This window comes from Rhinopithecus roxellana, chromosome 13 (assembly GCF_007565055.1).
Source record: "Rhinopithecus roxellana isolate Shanxi Qingling chromosome 13, ASM756505v1, whole genome shotgun sequence".
In the NCBI taxonomy this organism is placed as follows: Eukaryota; Metazoa; Chordata; class Mammalia; order Primates; family Cercopithecidae; genus Rhinopithecus; species Rhinopithecus roxellana.
Genome location: NC_044561.1, coordinates 43,405,966 through 43,426,883, shown reverse-complemented (window position 1 = coordinate 43,426,883; position 20,918 = coordinate 43,405,966). Strand labels below are relative to the sequence as shown.

At 47.0% G+C, this 20,918-nt stretch overlaps 1 protein-coding gene across 2 annotated transcripts in view; it reads right to left on the bottom strand.

Moving 5' to 3' along the window:
- FAM3B (FAM3 metabolism regulating signaling molecule B) overlaps positions 1-9,780 on the bottom strand; it is a 51,855-nt gene extending 42,075 nt beyond the window's left edge. The window contains exons 1-2 of one of the 2 annotated variants that reach the window (XM_010354513.2): positions 9,277-9,780; positions 3,285-3,428 (exon numbers count right to left, since the gene is read on the bottom strand). In XM_010354513.2, coding sequence (XP_010352815.2) covers positions 3,285-3,428; positions 9,277-9,736 — 604 coding nt within the window. In that variant the 5' untranslated portion in view covers positions 9,737-9,780. The remainder of the gene's footprint in view (positions 1-3,284; positions 3,429-9,276) is intronic. The other variant, XM_010354516.2, reaches the window with a different exon arrangement.
- Between the last annotated feature and the right edge of the window lie 11,138 nt (positions 9,781-20,918).

Below are 20,918 nucleotides of genomic sequence, written 5' to 3'. Positions count from 1 at the left end.
GATTCGGATGCAGCATGTTGGTCACTAGGTAAATGCATGGGGGCACCTGTGGACATCTAAGATGAACATCCTGCAGGACAGTGACAGAGTTTCCCTGCATGAGCAAAGTATAACTGAGAAATCCCAGAACCTGCACTGATACCAGGACCTGAGCCTTAATCCTTGAAGTTGTTCTGAAGCTGGGGAAAACACCATCTTTCCTAACAATTCAGCAACATCAACCTAGAAGGAGCTTGAAGGAGCAGCCCTAAGAGGCTGTACATGCAGCACGTGGACAGGAAGGCACCTGTGTTTTGGGTGAGGTTGTTCCTTGAAAGCATCGCACCAGCCATGTTGGTGCTGCCAACACCAAATAAGCCTTGCTGCAAAGCAGCATTCCCCACCTGGATCTCTCAGCAGGGTTAGCCCCAAAACGCTGAGCCCAGCAGGCCCCAAGCAGTCCCATATCCCTCCAAAGTGGAGCTTTCAAGTCACAGGAGCCAGGACATGAACATCACGGCCACTTGCCACCCCTCTCCCACCACCTTTGGGACCTCAGCCCTCCTTCAGTCACAAGAAGAAGGTGGGGACATCCCTGGCCCACCCTGTTAATGAGCCCTTCTAAAAAGACTGGTTTCAGAGGCACCATTGCCTGGACAAACTTTAAATTGTGTGTAAAAATGCACGTGTATGTTTACTGCAGCACAATTCACAACTGCAAACATATGGAACCAATCTAAGTGCCTATCAACTGAAGAGTAGATGTGGTATATATATGCCATGGAATACCACTCAGCTATAAAAAAGAACAAAATAATGTCTTTTGCAGCAACTTGGATGGAACTGGAGACCATTATTCTAAGTGTAGTAATTCAGGAGTGGAAAGCTAGATATTGCATGTTCTTACTTGTAAGTGGGAGCCAAGCCACAGGCATGCAAAGGCATAAGAATGATATCACGGACACTAGAGACTCAGAAGTGGGGGTAAGAGGGGGATGAGGGATAACAAACTACATATTGGGTATGATGTATACCACTCAGTAATGGGTACACTGAAATCATAGCCTTCACGTATACAATTCATCCATGTAACCAAAAACCACTGGTACCCCTAAAGCTATTGAAATAAAAATGAATGAATGAATGATATGTAAAAAATTACTGAAAGAGAAAGTAATCCCTTTGAGGGCGTCTTCCATGCCCTCGACACACATATCCTTCACCCATAGCCTAGATGTAATAAGCAAGTGTGATGACAGGCAAGTTCAAGGCAAAAATCTTTTGAAAAATAAAAACATCCAGTCATAGTCAATTCCTATGAAGTTATTTTTTCTCCTTTTTTTGGTCATAAAAGGTAATTAATCTGAAAAGAAATGTTTTTTATAGAAGTATTTTACCATTACCCAGTTTTTTGTATTTGTGCAAATTGATTTTTTATACTTTATTTTTGTATTAAAAATATACCAACATATCTATTTGCAGTGAAATTTTGAAAAGGGAGCAGTCTACTATCAGAGTGTTCCACAGTTTTCCAACATAATTTTAAATAAATCCTTTGAAATTTCACCCCTTCCCAACAGCTAACATTATGATTTGGCTTTTCAGTTCTTCTCTAGTAGACTCCGAGGTTCTTAGAAGTAAAGGATGAACCTTAAAACACGTGCACTCAGACCATGGCCCAGAGAGGGAGGCTGTTACTAAGTATACCTGCTGAATTAATAAATAAATGGACTTTGACAGTAGGCATTTCCTTCCGCAATAATTCAGTCTTTCCCAGAATGTGTATTGTAAAATAAGATTGAAACCAGGGTAAAGAACACAGTCATCAGTGCTACTTGTAGGTACTCTTTCTATGTATAAAGCACATGGACCTCATTTTCCTTGTTCCTTCCCTGTTCCTGTGACTTTACAACTGGGCCACTGGATGAATGCCTTTGGTCCTGGCCAGAATCTGGCCCTTGTGTAACCACAGCCTGCCCATCTGTGGCTGATCGTGGCCTTGCAGGAATGAGGGCCTGGGGTACAAGAGCTTCTACTGTTTCAAGAGATGCTATAAACATGGAGTTTTATGGGAAATCTCTTGATTTTAAAATATTTGTCCATATTTCATTTGTTTTGCTTTTAGACAAATCTTGTCTCAGGTCTGTCTCTGGGCCCCCAATTTGCAATTCGGATGCTATAGACTGAATAGGTCCCCCCAAAATTCATATGTTGGAACCTAACCCCCAGTGTGCTGGCGTTAGGAGGTGGGGCCTTTGGCAGGTGAAGCCTTCAGGAATGGGAGTAGTGCCCTTATGAAAGGGGCCTCAGAGACCTTGTTTGGCAGAAGGAGCCGTCTTAGAAGCAGAATGCAGGTACCCCCCAGACAAGAAATCTGTAGGTACCTTGATCTTGAACTTCCCAGCCTCCAACACCGTGAGAAATAAATGTGTTGTTTATAAAGCCCCCAGTCTATGGTATTCTCTTACAGTAACCTGCGTGGACTAAGCCATGATGCTCCCAACCAAACTGGCACACAGCCCTCAGAACCAAGCACAGTCTACTCCCTTGCTTCACTGAGATCGCTTCTCAATTTTCACCTCCTTCTCAGAGGCTTTCCCTGCCCATCCTCCAAATGTGATTGAACAAATGATCAAATCACATTTGTTCATGTGTTAAGCTGTCACCTCCCCTCACTAGGGTCTCAGTGCCAAAGGGATAGGGACCTCCTGTGCTTGTCCTCTGTCTCTCCTTAGCTCCTGGACATGCCCAGCACACAGCAGGCTCTCAGAAAAACCCACCTTGATTGTGGGGAAGGACAGAAAGCAGCCACCCTACAGAGAGCTGGGCCTTTCCTAAGGTGATGGTTGAGGGCCTCTGTTCACCGACATACAATGTCTGACCTTTCTTTCACATCTACTCAATTACTCGCTTTTGCTTCCCAAGACATTACAGAAGACTTTCCAACAGCTATTCAGTCTGATAGAAACCTTAAAATGATTCTGGAGTGCAGAACCTGGACTCTCCTGTGCTTCCCATGGGAGGAAGCCAAGATCTGGGCCGAAAGAGCACAGTTCAAGGTCAGGCTGCAGGTTTGTGCTGGTAACCAGAGGCCACACTGTTCTAGTCTCACATGGGGTCAGCAGCGGCGCATGCCTTGGAATGGTCTAGGACCTAAATGAATAACTGCAAAATACTTCTCTCCTCCTCCTTCCTGATATAAAGCCATCAGGGCCCCCCAGGCCGCAAGCTGGGGCAGAAACCACCACTCCTCCCTCTGCACACAAGCCATGAAGGCAGCCGTCCGCCCCAAGCACGGCACTCACCTTTGAGGACAGGCCTCTCCCCGATGCTGTGGATGCTATAGGCAGCACTGGACAGGGGTGCATCTGGAATGAGCTCTGCGAGTAGGTACCCCGAATACCAGGCACACAAGGAGGCAAGGACCAGGAACACCACCTTGAGCGGGCCTGTAGAGAGGACACCAAGCAGCTGCTGTGAAGGACTTGGTGGTGGCCCCGGCCCTTGGCTCTCCCCATCCCTCCTGTGGCTTTTCATCCCAGCCCAGTGTCAGGGGACTGAGCTACAGGCAAGGTGGGACGCGGTGTCAGGGCCTTCGAAGTAGACAGTATCAGAGAATACAAACAAGACAGGAATGCTTTCAAGGGCAAGTTGTATTTGTTGTTGGTTTGGGTCTTAAGTGCTTCCTTGAATGTTAATGCCAAAACAGCTAATCAAGCACCTTGTGAACCAGCATGCCCAACGTGAACCTGAAAAAACAAAGTGGCTCATTCCCCTTGTGAGACACAACTGGATTTGAGCATGCTCCTGCAATTACACTGAAACTTCAGGGGTAAAGCTCTGTCTCTTTTGTTTATTTCCATATCACCAGCAGTGGGAATAGTAGCTGACGCCAGCAAGCATGCAACGGATTCCTGCTGGATCGAGGCCTGGTCATGTAACACTGGGGAAAAGTCCCCAAAACTGTTCTATCATTGCGGATGTGCCTGCTGGGCCAGTCAAGGTTCCCAATGACAGAAAGTCCCTGGAGATATATTTCCAGTTCATTGGCAACAATATCTTACTTCTCTTGTTTGATGTGAGCAGCACAATTTCCAAGGAAAAGACATTGATCTCCTCCTGGGTCACCAGAGGCCTGGGGGGCAGCTCTCTGTCTTTTCATAGGCAACCCATGGCCTAGGCTTTTAGAATTTGCTCCCTAAATACAGCATAGATCAGAACTCATTCCGCAGTTCACTTACCCGGATTGCTACCATGCAGGGATGACCACAGGCCCTGAGTAGGATGGGTCATGGTGTATGTGCCTAATGCATTTAAGTATGTGCTAATAGGTACAGTCCTAAGAAGTAAGAGAAGGAAGGAAGAAGGGAGAGAGACAGGGAGGAAAGAAGAAAGGAAGTGAAGGGGAAATGAGGAAAGGAGGAAAAAGGAAAGGAAGAGAAGAGAATGTCGGGTCTGAAGGGCCCAACAATGGGCCCCACCCCTCCACCCACCCAGGGTGCAGCTCTAGACCTCAGCTGGACTTCCAGCACCTAGAGATCGTCCTTTCCTTCTCAGGAACGCAGCTGTCCCCAGCCCATGCACTGGCTGTACTGCACCAAGGCAGCGTGTGCTTGTGCTCGGAGCCCCAGCGCTTCGGCAGAGGGAGCCATGGGGATGGAACGAGATGTTCCTGGTTAGCCTTGGGGTTTTGCTTTATTTTGCTTTTTCGAGTGCATATTTCAACACCATTTTTAAATTTTGAATTTCCAAACTGCTAAGATTGTTAGACTAGTAAGCATAGGTGGTTTCCTCTGGGGAGAGGCCCAAGGCAGTGTGATCAGTGCAGTTTCTAGGACTGGAGGGGCATCTCAAAGTAGTTAAACCAGACACAGAAAACAAAATGAGACAGGTGTGAGCTTGCAGGTCCCTCTCCTGCAGCAGCGCCAACGGCTGTGCTCAGCCACCTGTGGGTGCTACATTCCCGGCTTACTCCTCTGCAACAGTGGTCTCTGCCTAGAGGGTGCTCTTCCCTATGCAGCCCAGCCACAGCGCCCACACAGATGCCACAGACGCCTCCCTCCAGGGCCACGCAGCATGCCTGGGACACTGTGTGGGTCACTGATGTTCCAGAAAATTCTGTTGGATGAACACAGAGTGCAGAGTGGGCTATGACAACAGCTGTGACAAAGGCAAGGGCCGTCCCCTGTATCCTGTGCATGTGGGTCACAGCTGGACTATTTCATCCAAGTGTTGTATTTGAAGAAGGAAACTGGCTAACCAGACAATGTTCAGGAGCTCCTCTAGACAACATGCCACACCTGAGATCCTGAGCAACAAGCTGCTGTTTAGCTTGCAGCAGGTTGAAAAGGAACATTATCTACCTTTTGAATGTGTAACAAGCAGCTACACAAAGGAAGAGGTAACTATGGCCTCAGCGGAACAAAAACAAATAGGTGGACATGACAGAGAAGAAAATGGAGAATAAATAAGCCAAGTGTCCTCACAAGAAGAAGGGTAGCTAGCCCATGGCGGGTCCTGGTGTGGCAGGGAGCTCTCTTCCGGGACACTTTTCGGGACTCCCAGGAAGACTAGAGAGTATCTGTGCTTTGGGTGAGGGGCGCATCCAATGGCCTCTAGGTTGGGGACAGTCTAGATTACAACATGCACCTGGCTGGGAGAAGCCATGACCTAGAGTCCTAGAGTCTGGAGGCAGATCCAGCCACTGGCACTAGGATCGGCACATCATCAGAAGATGGGTGATAAGCTGGACCAGCAGCCTGTACTCAGGTCTAGCACAAAGTCACAGAAGTATCCCAGCCACGAGAGAGAGGGCAGGACGTAGTAGCCAGGAGGTGACAGACAAAATCCATGCAGGCAGCATCATTTCCTCAGGCTGCTGTAACAAACTAACACAAACTGGGAGGCTTCAACAATAGACATTTAGGCTGGGCTCAATGGCTCACGCCTGTAATCCCAGCACTTTGGGAGGCCAAGGTGGAGGGATGGCTTGATCTCAGGAGTTTGAGACCATCCTGGGCAACATAATGAGACCCCATGTCTACAGAAAAATTTTAAAAGAATAGTCAGGTGTGGTGGTGCAGACCTATAGTCCCAATTACTCAGGAGGCTGAGGCAGGATTGCCTGAGCCCAGAACTTTGAGGTTGCAGGGAGCTACAACTGCAATATTGCACTCCAGCCTGGGTGACAGCAAGACATCATCTCTTACAAAAAAAAAAAAAAAAAATTGAAATTGAAATTTATTTTCTCAAGATTCTGGAGGCTGGAAGTCCAAGATCAAGGTTCCTCTCAGCCTCTCTCCTTGGACTGTGGATGGTGTCTTCTCTCTGTGTCCTCACAGGGCCTCTGTGTGTCCTCATCTCCTCCTTATAAGGTCACCAATCAGATTGGATCAAGGCTCACCCTGATGATCTCATTATACCTGAAATACCTCTTTAATGACCCTATCTCCAGATCCAGTTGCATTCTGAGATACTGGGCAGGGATTAGGACGACAACATGTAAATGGGGTTGGGGAGTTGTGCGGGGAGGCACAATTCAGCCCCAACACAGCACCGGGTGAGCTGTGGCACAGCCTCTCTGTGGGTTGAACACTAGCAATCAGAGCTCAGTCCTGGGGGTGAAAGCAGGATGGGCAGGAGACAAGGCAGCCTGTCAAGACAGAGGCTCAGACACCGAGCAGCAGGGAGGAATCAGCCCCTAAGCTGGGACACACTTGGGAAGAAGAAAGCTTGGGAGCCCAGGGCCTCCACTAAGACAACTCCCGGAGCCCCAGTGGGCCTGCCCCAATGGGAGGAGACCCAGCAGCTTCAGAGGCGGGGCAGGAAATACAGAGTCCAGGAACACTTCTGTAATTTTGTAACCAGGATCTTGCCTTTCCAGGTAAGGTAATAAAGTCATCACTGGCTCATGGAAATGTCTTCCACTGTGCTTGCTGAGCAGCAGACAGGATGAGTGTTAGAGCAAAGGCTGTTCTTAGCACAGGAGGAAAGCCAGTGAACTTTCTCCTAAGAGACTCACCTCTAGTGTGTCTGCCTCTGTGAATGTGTGTGGGTGCACGTGCACGTGTCCCAGCCAATCCCCACTCTCAGATCCACAGGGGTCTCAGGAGCGCCCTGTCTGCTTCACTTAAGAGCCAGAAACTGGGGGCAGTGGCTCATACCTGTTACCTCAGCATTTTGGAAAGCCGAGGAGCCCAGGAGTTCAACTTGAGGCCAGGAGTTCAAGACCAGCCTAGGCAACATAGCAAGACCCCATCTCTACAAAAAGTTTTAAAAAATTAGCTGGGCATGGTGGCATGTGCCTGTACTCTCAGCTACTCAGGAGGCTGAGTGAGGCAGGAGGATCACTTGAACCTACGAGTTCAAGGCTGCAGTAAGCTATGATTGCTCCATTGCACTTCAGTCTGGGCTACAGAGCAAGACCCTGTCTGTAAACAATAAACATCTAAAAAGTGCCAGAAAGAAAGTAATCCTGAAACCAAACGGATATGACACCGGGTTACAGGTAGGAGGATTTTAGGGCTCTCTCCCTCCCTCCAATCCAAGGGCCACCTAAAAAGGACAATCTCAGGCCCTAGGACCCACTTCTATTGATGGGATTTCCTTCAACCTGTATGAGGACAGGGAAGCTGCTGTCACTGCTCCCTTGCCAACATGTATTCAGATCACCTCACCATGAAGGCCACACCCACACCTTTTGTACTTGAGAGGCCAGGATTGCTGAGGGTGGATGGTCCGTATTTTGGGACTCACTGTCTTTGGGATCCCAGGCTTTGCTGGCCTCAGTGTCCACTGTCATCACTGTCCTGGGCACTGGGCAGGAGGGCTTTTTGGCAGAAGGGCTAGGAAGGGCCACTCTGAAACACCACAGCAGGTGTGCAGCATAACCCGCCTTGACTGTCCATACGCCAATGCCCATTTCAAGGCATTAAGATACCCACTACCAGGCCCTGCAGGTGAAGGCATGGTGGCAGCTCAACTTGCTCCTTCCATTCAGTCTGAATGTCCCTCCGGGGAACGTCGCCTGGAGCAAACCTAGCAGTGGACAGAAGCATCCAGGACAACGCCCACCCCAAGAATGTCTCCTGATCTTTAGTTCATAAAATCAAAAGTGGGGGAAAGCAATGTAATCATATTCAGTATTGTCTGTAAGTCACCAGGAAATAATAATTATACAATACAGAAATAATGGAAAACACTCTTCCAGAATAGCTATAATGAAAGCTGGTGCCCTAAGGAAGGAGATACATACCTCTCCTACAATCCACACAAGTTATCAAAAACAGTGTCATTCATAGTTTTTAAGCAAAATATGAATATTTTACACAAAGCAAAAACCTTAAAATGCGGCTTTCCTACATTTGGGAATGGTGCAGAAAAGACAGCATTTAGAACTTGCTGGAGTGTGATCACCACCAGAATGCCGGTGCTGGCAGGAATGGCGATGGTTTAGTCCAACACCCTCACCAGAGGACCTGAGATCCTTGACCAGGAAGTGATCTACCCAAGAGGCCCAGAGAACTTCCCACTTCTGAACCTTCCATTTCACACAGCCAGGCTGCGTCACTCCAGGAGGAATCCATATTCTTCAGATTATAGGAGGAGACCCGCAAAACCAATTAGAAAGGGCATGTGTGACAGAGGCCAGGGCAGTGGACACCAGGACCCGAGATGGCCTGTGACAGGAAAGTGACAGAGGACTGAGGCACAGCTAAGACAGACTGCAAGAAACGGCGATGACTGGTCAAAATAATGGGTTTCTCCTTTCCTTTTTCCTATTTTTCCAAATCGTCTACAGTGTCAAGTCGTTTGAAAAATGGGGGAAAAAAAACAGCTTTATCAACTGGCAGCGGCCAGCCCCTACCTGGCGTGCGAGGTCAGGGGCGCAGGCAGGCATGTACCCTCTCCAGAAAGGAGAAGCGTGGGGAGCCCGGGAGGGGTGCGGGGCTGTGCCTGGGCTCCCCTCCAACTTACTTTCCAAGTAAAATGTTACAGTGTTATATTCCAGGTTCCTCTCCTACCCCATGCACCCCGGCTGGGGCGGCAGCAACAGGCCGGGCGAGCGCGGGGAAACAAGGTCGGGGAACCCTGCTAGAAACCACCGCTGTTCGGGAGTCCCCTCTAGAATCGCTTCCCGTGTTCCTGGTCCCAGGTCTAAGACTAGCCTCGGCGCCAAGCGCCAGCTCTCACCCTTTTGCTCAGTTTGGAGGGTCCCAGGCAGGGCCAGGAAGCGACCCTTCCCCCGGTGTCCTCCTTCCCGCCCCTATCCCCGCCCTGAGGCGGGGGCGCACTCACCGCTGACCAACGGGCGCATTTTCCAGGTACCGCTCCACTCCTGGCCCTGGCGGCAGCTCCCAGGCGACAGCAGCCAGCGGAGCCCCGGGTCAGGAAGGCAAGGGGCGGGCAGCGGTCGTGTCAGGCAGGGGCGGGCCAGCTGGGTGCGCGGCCAGTCGGGCAAATGGCAGGTGCAGGTGCGGACCCGGCAGGTGCGCGGGGCGGGCGTGGGAGGGGCAGGTGCGCGGGGCTGTGCCCGGGAGCTCTGAGGTCGCCGGCGGAGGGGGGCTGCTTTCCTGGCCGGGCTGACCCCGGGCCAGGGCTGATCTGACCCAAGAAGCCCAGCAGGGTTGGCTCTGAAGGGAGGAAACGGCGCCACTTGATGCTTCCGCCCCCTAGGCTCCCATTTAATGTCTCCCAAGAGGAAAGGAAAGCATGACCCAAACGACAAAGCAGAGGCCCAGCCAAGTTCGCAGTCCATGTCCACTGTCTGAGGCCATCGGACTTCTTCCCTTCCTCCAGAACAGTCGCAGCCTCGCCCAGCCCAGCCCAGCCCAGCAGGCGCCCCACCTCTTTTCTCTTACTGCCAGGATGATGAATTCATTCTGGGAAAGTGAAGCAAGGGCCATGTCCAGCCCCTCTGGCCATAGCACAGGTCTGCAAGTCCTCCTTTATATGATATGATGACCAAGGAGCTTCAGGAGTGGGGATCAGGCAGGTGTATGAAGACATCAGGATCCCGGAACAGGAATAGCTCCTCTCTCCCCATCCACCAGTACACCTTCATTTCAAACACTCATCAGGTTTTTATAGCACTTCTGGCCCATGACAGTCACAGTGGCCTCAGGCTACCAAGGGCAAGTTAAAACTCTGAGCCCAGTTGGTCACTTTTACAGAGAGCTCCATGGAAGCAGGGTCTGCGAAAGACCCAGTCCCCACCCCAGGGTCCGGGTGGTTCTTGGTATTCTACTCTGCTCCTGCCTCTCCTCTCTCAAGAAGCCCAAGGTGCCCTGCCTTCCCAGGGACATCATTCACCCTGTGGGTCACCCTGGCGGGCTTGGCCCCGAGTCTCCCTCCACCATTGTCTTTGCTCCTGGGAAGTTCTAGGGACACATGTCCTGTGGACAATGTGGCTTTATTCCTCCAGTTCATCCCCACCTGCAAACCAGAGGGACCAGAAGACAGGGGTCTCCATAGTAAGGAATCCTTCCTAATGACTCAAGAATCATGCCAGCGTTGGGCCTGAGCATGGCCCATTTGAGTCTGGATGCCACTCGGATGTGTTTTGCAAGAATACTAAGAAGCCACTCTCCAGCTAGTTCGAACAATTCCCTTAAACATATGAACTGACCACTAATCTTACCTTCATCGTTAGCTCACCTGATTTCAGAGGTAAGGCTTTTATCTCTGGGTTTGTTTTCAATTTTTTAAAAAATGTGATTTAAAAATGCCATCTTGAAGTGTAAAGTTCAATAGTGTTAAATAAATTCACATTACTGATCTCCAGAACTTTTTCATCTTGCAAAACTAAAATTCCGTACCCATTGCACAACTCACCATTTACCCCTGCCCCAGTCCCTGGAAACCACCATTCTACTTTTTCTATGAATTTGAGTACTCTAGATACTTCATATAAGCGGAATCGTACAGTATTTGTCTTTTTTGACTGGTTTATTTCACTTAGCATCATGTCCTCAAAGTTCATCCATGCTATATAGCATGTGTTAAAATTTCTTTTCAAGACTAAATAAAATTCCATTGTACGTAGGTACCACGTTTTGTTTATTCATTCATCCCTCCATGGACACTTGGGTTTCTTCTACCTCTTAACTACTGTGAATAATACTGCTATGAACATGGGTGTGCAAATATCTCTTCTGGATCCTGCTTTCAATTCTTTTGGATACATACTCAGAAGTGGAATTGCTGGATCATATGGCAATTCTATTCTTAATTTTTTGAGGAATCACCATACTGTTTTCCATAGCTGCACAATTTTATAATTCCACTCACAGTGCACAGGGGATCAAATTTCTCTATATCTTCACCAACGCACGTTGTTTTCTCATTTTTTTTCCCTTAATAATAGCCTTCCTAATGGGTATGAAGTGATATCTAATTGTGGTTTTGGTTTGCATTGCCCTGATGGCTAGCAGTGTTGAGTATCTTTTCACACTTTTATGGGCTATTTGTACATCATCTTTGGAGAAATGTCCACTTAAGTCCTTTGTCCAGTGGACCGTTGTGCATCACATTTCCTTAAATTACTTAAATTGCATATTTCCTTTTAAAATAAAACATCATCAATAACAAGGAGTACTGTTTTTAAAAATATTTTCATTGTACCTTTTTCCCTCTAGATTGTCATTTGATGTTGACATTGCCTTTGAAATAGACACAGATCAAATGAAATCAAATTAACAAATACTTGTTATATAAACACCAAGGCACCTGCCATGTGTCTTAGTCTCCTTAGGCAAGACTTAGTCTGTTTGCTGTAACGGACACCGCACACTGGGGACTTCACAGCAGACACTTATTTCTCACAGTTATGGAGGCTGGAAAGTCTAAGGTCAAGGTACTGGCTGATTCAACTCCTGGTGTCTTTCCCTGGCTTGCAGACTTCTCGCTGTCTTCTCGCTGTGTCCTCACACGGCGAAGATTCCCCGGCTTGCAGACTTCTCGCTGTCTTCTCGCTGTGTCCTCACACGGCGAAGATTCCCCGGCTTGCGGACTTCTCGCTGTCTTCTCGCTGTGTCCTCACACGGCGAAGATCCCCCGGCTTGCGGACTTCTCGCTGTCTTCTCGCTGTGTCCTCACACGGCGAAGATCCCCCGGCTTGCGGACTTCTCGCTGTCTTCTCGCTGTGTCCTCACACGGCGAAGATCCCCCGGCTTGCGGACTTCTCGCTGTCTTCTCGCTGTGTCCTCACACGGCGAAGATCCCCCGGCTTGCGGACTTCTCGCTGTCTTCTCGCTGTGTCCTCACACGGCGAAGATCCCCCGGCTTGCGGACTTCTCGCTGTCTTCTCGCTGTGTCCTCACACGGCGAAGATCCCCCGGCTTGCAGACTTCTCGCTGTCTTCTCGCTGTGTCCTCACACGGCGAAGATCCCCCGGCTTGCAGACTTCTCGCTGTCTTCTCGCTGTGTCCTCACACGGCGAAGATTCCCCGGCTTGCAGACTTCTCGCTGTCTTCTCGCTGTGTCCTCACACGGCGAAGAAGCAGAGAGGAAGTGGGGGCTTTGGTGTTTCCTCTTCGGCACTAATTCTATCATGAGGGCCACACTCGTGGCCTCATCCGAGCCTAATCACCTCCCAAAGGCCCTATCTCCAACCACCCCAAAGCGATCTCATTGGAAGATTAGGGCTTCAACTTATGAATGTTTCCATTTTTGCTTTGGTGGGGGTGGATGCAATTCAGCTATGGCAGTTAGATCCTAGAGAAAAAAAATGCATACCCTCTGTCCACAGTATCTACATATGATGATAGCAGCAAACCATATACAACCCAACATTCCATCTACAGGAAAATGGAGGAACAAACTTTGGTCTATTCATGTGGAGTGCAACTCAGCAAACAAACAAAAAACCATGCCCCACTGACATGCCCCACTCCTCTAAGCCTTGCTTCTTCTCTGCCCCACTCCCATTGGCCAACACAGGCCTCTGGTTATTCCAAACTCTCCAGCCACCCCTCAGCTCCTGAGAGGCTGGCACCATGTGCCTCTGTGGCTTGGGAACATGATGACTCTCAAATGCGACATGCATACATACTGTATGATGAGGTTGAAGAATGGATCAAATTCATCTGTGGTGACAGAAGTCAGAACAGTGGTTTCCCCTGAGTGCAGAGGCACAGTGGTGTTGAGTAAGGTGGAGCAAGGGAAACTTTCTGGAGCAACAGAAAGTTGTGTCTGTCTTGGTGAATATCCAAGAATCCTACATTAAAAAGTTACAGAGCTATATACATCAAGGATTTGTGTATTTTACTGCATATAAATTACACTTCAATAAAACATGTTATCTAAAAAAGAAAAAACAAATGGTTCAAGATGACAGAGCCAATCAGGGGAGTGGACCTTTGCACGTCATTGTCACTTGAAGGTACATTCATAGCTCTGGTCAACATGGTCAACTGCCATTTCAGGCCTAGTGGCCTCGGGAAGCCTGCTTTCAGCTCTGATTTGCTGAGCATACTTCAGGCTGTCCCCACCTCCTTCAGAAGGACTAGGATGAACAATCTGTGGTTCCAACAGTGTGGGGTTTGCACTTCCCCACTACACTCTGTCCTGCCCTTCCTTAAAGGCCTCCTCTAAGCCTTGCTTCTTCTCTGCCCCACTCCCATTGGCCAACACAGGCCTCTGGTTATTCCAAACTCTCCAGCCACCCCTCAGCTCCTGAGAGGCTGGCACCATGTGCCTCTGTGGCTTGGGAACATCGAGTCATCACAATGTAGATGCGGCACAGTTAGATGTAGACATCATACACACACACGCACACTCTCACACACACAGTGAGACCCAGAATGGCTTTTTCTGCTTCATAATTTATATGTTCCGGTCTTCATTTGCCTTTCCTCAGACTCACATACCGAATTGCACGTGCTTTTCTTTTTAAATGTTAAGATATTGGGCTTAATGTTTTATTTCTTTCATATCCTCTCATAGGGCTTTGCATTCAGTGATCATTCAATTTATACTACAGCCCAGCAGGTCTCAAGGTGCAGCTCAGGGACTCCTGGGATCCATGAGACCCTAGAGGGAGTTTGAAAGGTCAAAACTTAATACGAAGACCCCAGCTGCACTTTTTGTTCTCATCCTTTCAGAATTCTACAGTGCAGCATTCAGCTGTGCATGGGGAAGGTCTGTGTGACTCAGTGAACCAGCACTTTCCAAATGATGGATGTATAATAATCATTATACAAAAGTATATACATATATACAATCATTAGAGCGGGAAAGATTCATTCAAAGTGCCAGATAGAGCAATTAATTTTAACATGACAGTGTAAAACTACCATGCATCAAGTTTTGGTACAGTATCAAATAATAATATCCACAATGACATGGTTTGGCTGTGTCCCCACCCAAATCTCACCTTGTAGCTCCCATAATTCCCACATGTTGCGGGAGGGACTCAGTGAAAGACTGAATCGTAGGGGCGGGTCTTCCCTGTGCTGTTCTCATGCTAGTGAATGGGTCTCAAGAGATCTGATGGTTTTAAAAATGGGAGTTCCTCTGCACAAGCCCTCTCTTTGCCTGCTGCCACCTACATAAGATGTGACTTGCTCCTCCTTGTCTTCCACCATGATTGTGAGGCCTCCCCAGCCATGTGAAACTGCAAATCCAATAAACCTCTTTCTTTTGTAAATTGCCCAATCTCAGGTATGTCTTTATCAGCAGTGTGAAAATGGACTAATACACACAATTATCTGAAAAGGGTATTAAGATACTCCTCACTGTTTCAACTATGTATCTGCGTGAAACTAGGTTTTTCTCCACACCTACAATGAAAACAACATATTGCAACAGACTGAATGCAAAAGAAGCCCTGAGAATCCAGCTGTCTTCTCTTAAGGACATTAAAGAGATTTGCAAAAATGTAAAACAATGACATTCTTCTCACTAGATATTTTGTTTTGGAAAATAAAACTGTTCTTCATAAAACTATTAACGTTAACAGGCAATGGTTGTATTGTTTTTATTTCTAAGTGAATTAATAAATTAAAAATTTGTCGCTTTTTTTTTTTTTTTTAATACAGGGTCTCACTCTGTCACCCAGGCTGGAGTGAGGTGACATTGATCATAGTTCACTGCAGCTTCAACCTCCCAGGCTCAATGCGATCCTCCCACCTCAGCCTCCTGAGTAGCTGGAATCACAGGTGTGTGCCACCACATCCAACTACTTTGTGTGTGTGTGTGTATGTGTATATATATATATATATTTGTAGAAACAGGGTTTTGTCATATTGCTCCTCACTTTTAACTTTGAATGCAGTAAATATCAATAGCAGAACCTTCATAAACAAAAGCTCTTTGGGCTCCTCTGTCACTTTTAAGTGTATAAAGGGGTCCTGAGAAAAAAATGTTTGAGAACCACTGCTTTAGACTGCCTGGCTGAAACACTGAGCAGGTCCATTAGAAACTAAAGGGACAAATAACCTAGGTTTAGAGTCAGACTTGGGTGTCAATCAAGGTTCCTCACCAAACTAGCAGATTTGGAACAACTTATTTAATACTTTTTAAACTCAGATTTTTTAAAAACTATGTGAAATGGGGAAAATAATATCCTTTTAGGAACTGTTGAGATTAAATGGGATAACACAAACATGCCAGCAGGCACTTACGCAGCCACCATTACTTATGCAGCTGCCCTTCAACCTGCAGGGCTGGGAGCAGCCAGGCTTGCTGAGCCAGGGGTGACATTATCCAGAATCAGGGCCAGCTGACCAACTACGTGGAAAGCAAGAGGCTCTCTGTGTCCCAGCATGCACCCTGGGAGAGCCAGAGGATGGTGCAGGGCTGATTCTTCAGAGCTCTTCCAACCTGGGAGAAGGGCATGCTCATTTTGGAAGGGCCAGAAACCCAGACAGAGCACCTTAGTGGAAGTACAGGTCCTAGTTCAATTCAATTCAATCAGCCAGATGTGGATGAAGCACCTACTAGATCTCAGGCAATGTGTAAGCTTCAGAGATGCATCAGTGCGCAAAAGTGACACAGATGTGGAACTTGTGCCACTCACATTTTAGTACAAAGATCCAGAAAATGAGGCAGCAGCTCACAGGGTCCCTAGGGAGGACTGACCTGAGGATGGGAGCAGTAAGAGTGGAAAACCCACAAAGGGCAGAGGACAGACAGTGACCCTACAGGCTCTTGTGCGTGACCAAAAGAGTGTGCATGGTCATGTGGTGCCACCAAGAGAAACTGGTGATATGGGACTGGGGTGGGGTGAGGCTCATTGTGAACACAGCCATGGAGAGCCAGGGTCATGACTGGCAGGGCAGTGGAGAGACCACAGGCTTCTCCTGGAGCAAGAGGACCAAGAGACAAGGAAGATGCTGAGGCTGAACAAGGCTGACTTTGGGTAGAAACTCCCACCCACCTTTCTGAATCATAGCTTTGCTGGTCGCTTCCCTGCAGCACCAGGTTGGGAGGATGAGAAACCGAGAGACCTGTGAACTCTGGCTTGGCAGAAGGCTTAGCCTAGATAAAAATTTCTGACTATGAACGGGGTCAGAGAAGGCAGGCAAAGGTGGACTGAGCTCTCCTGAAAGAGGGAAAGCCACCATTTTGGGTTGCTTCCCTTTTGTTCTGGGGAACAAAAGAAAGAGGGAGGGCCACCATTTGGGGTTGCTCCCCTTTTGTTCTGGGAAACAATCTGGGTGGACCCGGTGGTAACGCAAAGGTCCAGTTCCCAAGCCTGATGGTAGCTGGCACTGGGGTGTGACTATTGCCCTCAGGAAGGACAGCCATTAAATGTTCAGGGCAATGTGTCCAAGCTTCTAAACTGTTTTTGTTGGTTCTGCTGGTAAAACTGCTACTTACAGACTGTTTCCCCTGTGAATCTCCTGAAGGTGCCAGATGTGTCTGTGCAGAAAATCCATGGCCCTCATTTGGAAAGGTGTGAGTTCACACTCTTAGCTGCAGCAATGCACCCTGAAACATACACTGCAGGTTTTGGGAAGAATCCAAAGTTTTAGATGGTTTGATCTGCAACTGTGACTGGGGATGTGTATATCCTGCAGTTCCATGTGTCCCTTAGTTCCAAGTGTCCCTTACGGGTTTTCTGCATCATTGTGTTGCTCGTAGCCAGCATGGGAGGACAGGAAGAAGCGGAAGCAGAACTCAAGCCTAGCAAGGAAGAGACCCTGGCACATGGGTGACCCACTGTGGGAAGGAAAGGCAACCAACTCTCATGAACTTGAGTGACACGGAAGTAAGAAAACAGCTCCAAGGGGAGGCTGAAGCTATTATTGTCCATTTGTCAGAAAAGGAGATTCCAGTAAGAGTCCAGCTGGAAAAGAGGTTTTGACCAAAATAAGAATATAAATCAGTACTATAGTTTACAGGATCATCTAAGTAGCTAGTCCTGAGGGTGGATGATGCTATGTGCTCACTTGAGCAGTATGGAAATCCCTGGCCACCCTGTCTTTTACCCATTAGGCTACTGAAGTGCACACAGTCTGTGAGCAGCCCAAAGCCACTCAGCTAGAGCCTGGGTCTCCTAAGTTGAGACCCTGCATCAGAGTCTTCTTGGTCCCAGTAACACATCCCATGCTTCCTCTTGTGAAGATGAATCCAAACTGAGAGGTCACCAGGTCAAGGGCAAGGGAAGATCCACATGCTTGTGCTGACCTCCCAGAGTCTGTGTGATCCTGCCACCACTTCTCTTCCTCCTTGTCCCAATCCTACGCCTGTGACCTGATGACCATTTCACTGTTTATTTATACCTTGCCTGGACTGTAAGACTATGTGAAAAACCGAGGCGGGAGGATCACCTAAGGTCAGGAGTTTAAGACCAGCCTGACCAGCATGGAGAAACCCGTCTCTACTAAAAATACAAAATTAGCAAGGCTTGGGGGTGCATGCCTGTAATCCCAGCTACTCGGGAGGCTGGGGCAGGAGAATCGCTTGAACCCAGGAGGTGGAGGTTGCAGTGAGCCAAGATCGTGCCATTGCACTCCAGCCTGGGCAACAAGAGCGAAACTCCATCTCAAAAAAAAAAAAAAGAAAAAGAAAGAAAGAAAGAAAAGAAAAGAAAAACAAAAACCAACACTCAAAAGACCGGCACCCAAACTTGTTGCTTTTGCTCCTGCTTTTCACTCTTGATAAAGCCATTTCCGCTGGTGGCAGCTGCACAGTTTGGAGGAAGAGCATGGAAATTGGATGAGCCCAACCCAGAACCTCTACTTCTGCCCTCAGTGGCTGGGTGGTTTGGGGCATGCCATTTAACCTCTCTGAGCCTGGCTTCTTCATCTACACAACAGGGACAGTGACACCCATCTCATAGGGTGGTTGTGGGGATTCAGTGAGAAAATGGAGAGAAGGTGACTTGAATAATCCTGGATGCAAGTGAGGCATCCCGTAAGTGGTCACTATGGTTGTTATATTAATGGGTTCTTTTACCTTTCACTGTCATAAGACATCAAGAGAGAAACTAGCTAAATTTCAGTGTTGATTTAGAAACAACTTATGTAAGGGATTCCAAAAAAAAAAAAAAAAAAAAAAAGAACTATATGACATGCATCCTGAAATACAGGCAAACCTCACTTTATTGTGCTTCACTTCATATGCAGATACTGCATCTTTTACAAAATGAGGATTCTTGGCAACCCTGCCTACAGTAAGTCTACTGGCGCCATTTTTTTCCAACAGCATGTGCTTACTCCCTGTCTCTGTGGAACATTTTGGTAATTCTGGCAATACTTCAAACGTTCTCAGCATTATCAGATATGGTATGGGGATCTGTGATCAGCCATCTTTGAGGTTACTATTGTGACTATTTTTGGGGTGCCATGATCAGTGTCCACAGAAGACAGTGAACTTCATCTATGCATGTGTGTGTGCTTTGGCTGCTCCACTAACCAGCTGTTCCCCATCTCTCTCCCTCTCCTTGAGCCTCTCTGTTCCCTGAGATACAACAATATTGAATTAGATCAATTAATAACACTACAATGGCCTCTAATCATTCAAGTGAAACAGTCGCACATATTTCTCTTTAAATCAAAAGTTAGAAATGATTAAGCTTAGTGAGGAAGGCATATTAAAAGCCAATAGAGGCCACAAGCCAGGCCTCTTGTGCCAAACAGTTAGCAAAGTTATAAACACAAAGGAAAGTTTTTAAAGGATATGATAAGTGCCACCCCAGTGAGAAAAGAAATCATCAGAAAGTGAAATAGCCCTATTGATATGGATAAAGTTTTATTGCTCTGGGTAAAATATCAAACAAACCACAATATTCCCTCAAGACAAAGCTTAATCCACAGCAGGGTCCTAACATTCTTCAATTCTGTGAAGGCTGAAAGGTGCAGAAGCTGCAAAAGAAAACTTGCGGAGCTGGGAGGGGCTGGTTCATGAGGTTGAAGAAAATAAGCCATCTCCCTAACATTAAAAGTGAAAGGTAAGGCAGCAAGTGCCAATGCAGAAGATGCAGAATGTCTTCCAGAAGATCTAGCTAAGATCACTGGTAAAGGCGGTTACACTAACAAACTTTCAGTGTAGACAAACAGTCTTATATTGGAAGAAGGTGCCTTCTGGGACTTTCATAGTTAGAGAAAAGTCCATGACTGGTTCGAAGTTTCAAAGACAGGCTAACTCTTTTGTTAGGGGCTAATGTAGCTGGTGACTTTAAGTTGACACCAATGCTTACTTTTCCAAAAAGCTTAGGGCCCTTAAGAAGTATGTCAAATGGGAAGGAGGAAGGGGGTGAGGGATGAAATACTACCTATTGCATACAATGTACACTATTCAGATGATGAATACACTAAAATCCCAGACTTCCCCACTATGCAATATAACATCCAGGTAACACAATTGCACTTGTACCCCGTAAATCTATAAAAATTACAAAAGAAGTATGCTAAATCTATTGTCTGTGTTCCAGAAATGGAAAAACAAAGCCTGGATGACAGCACATCTGTTTACAGCATGGTTTACTGAATATCTCAAGCCCACTGTTGAGATCTACTGCTTAGAAAAAAAATTTTATTTGAAAACGTTCATTAATACAATGCACCTGGTCACCCAAGAGCTCTGATGGAGACATACAAGGAAATTAATGTCATTTCTGCATCTGCTAACACAACATTCATTCTGCAGCCCTTGGATCAAAGAGTAATTTTGACTTTCAAGTCTTATATTTTAAGAAATACATTTGTAAGAATACAGCCACCATAAAGGGTGATTCCTCTGATGGATCTGGGCAAAGTCAATTGAAAACCTTCTGGAAGGGATTCTGCATTTAAGACATCATTAAGAACATTTGTGATTCATTGGAGGAGGTCAAAATAAAACATTAAGAGGAGTTTGGAAGAAATTGATTCCAACCCTCATGGATAAGTTTGATGGCTTCAAGACTTCAGTGTAACTTCAGTTAAAGCAGATGTGATGGAAATAAGAGAACTAGCATTAGAAATGGAGCCTGAAGATGTGACTGAATTGCTGCAATCTCATGAGAAAATTTGAACAGATGAGGAGTTGCTTCTTATGATTGAGGGAAATGGGTGGTTTCTTGATATGGAATCTACTCTTGTGAAGATACTGTGAATATTGTTGAAATGACAACAAAGGATTGAGAATACTACATAAACTTCGTTGATAGAGTAGTGGCAGAGTTTGGGAGGACTGACTTCAATTTTGAAAGAATTTACACTATGGGTCAAACATTATCAAACAACATTGCATGCTACAGAGAAACCTTTTGTCAATTGATGTGGCAAACTTCATTGTTGTCTTCTTTTAAGAAACTGCCACAGGCACTCTAATCTTCAGCAACCACCACCCTGATCAGTCAGCAGCCATCCACACTGAGGTAAGGCCCTCCACTAGCAAAAAGATTATGATTCTTTGAAGTCTCAGATGAATGTTGGCATTTTTAGCAATAAAGTATTTTAAAATTAAGGTACACATACTGGTTTTTAGACATAATACTATTGCACACTTAA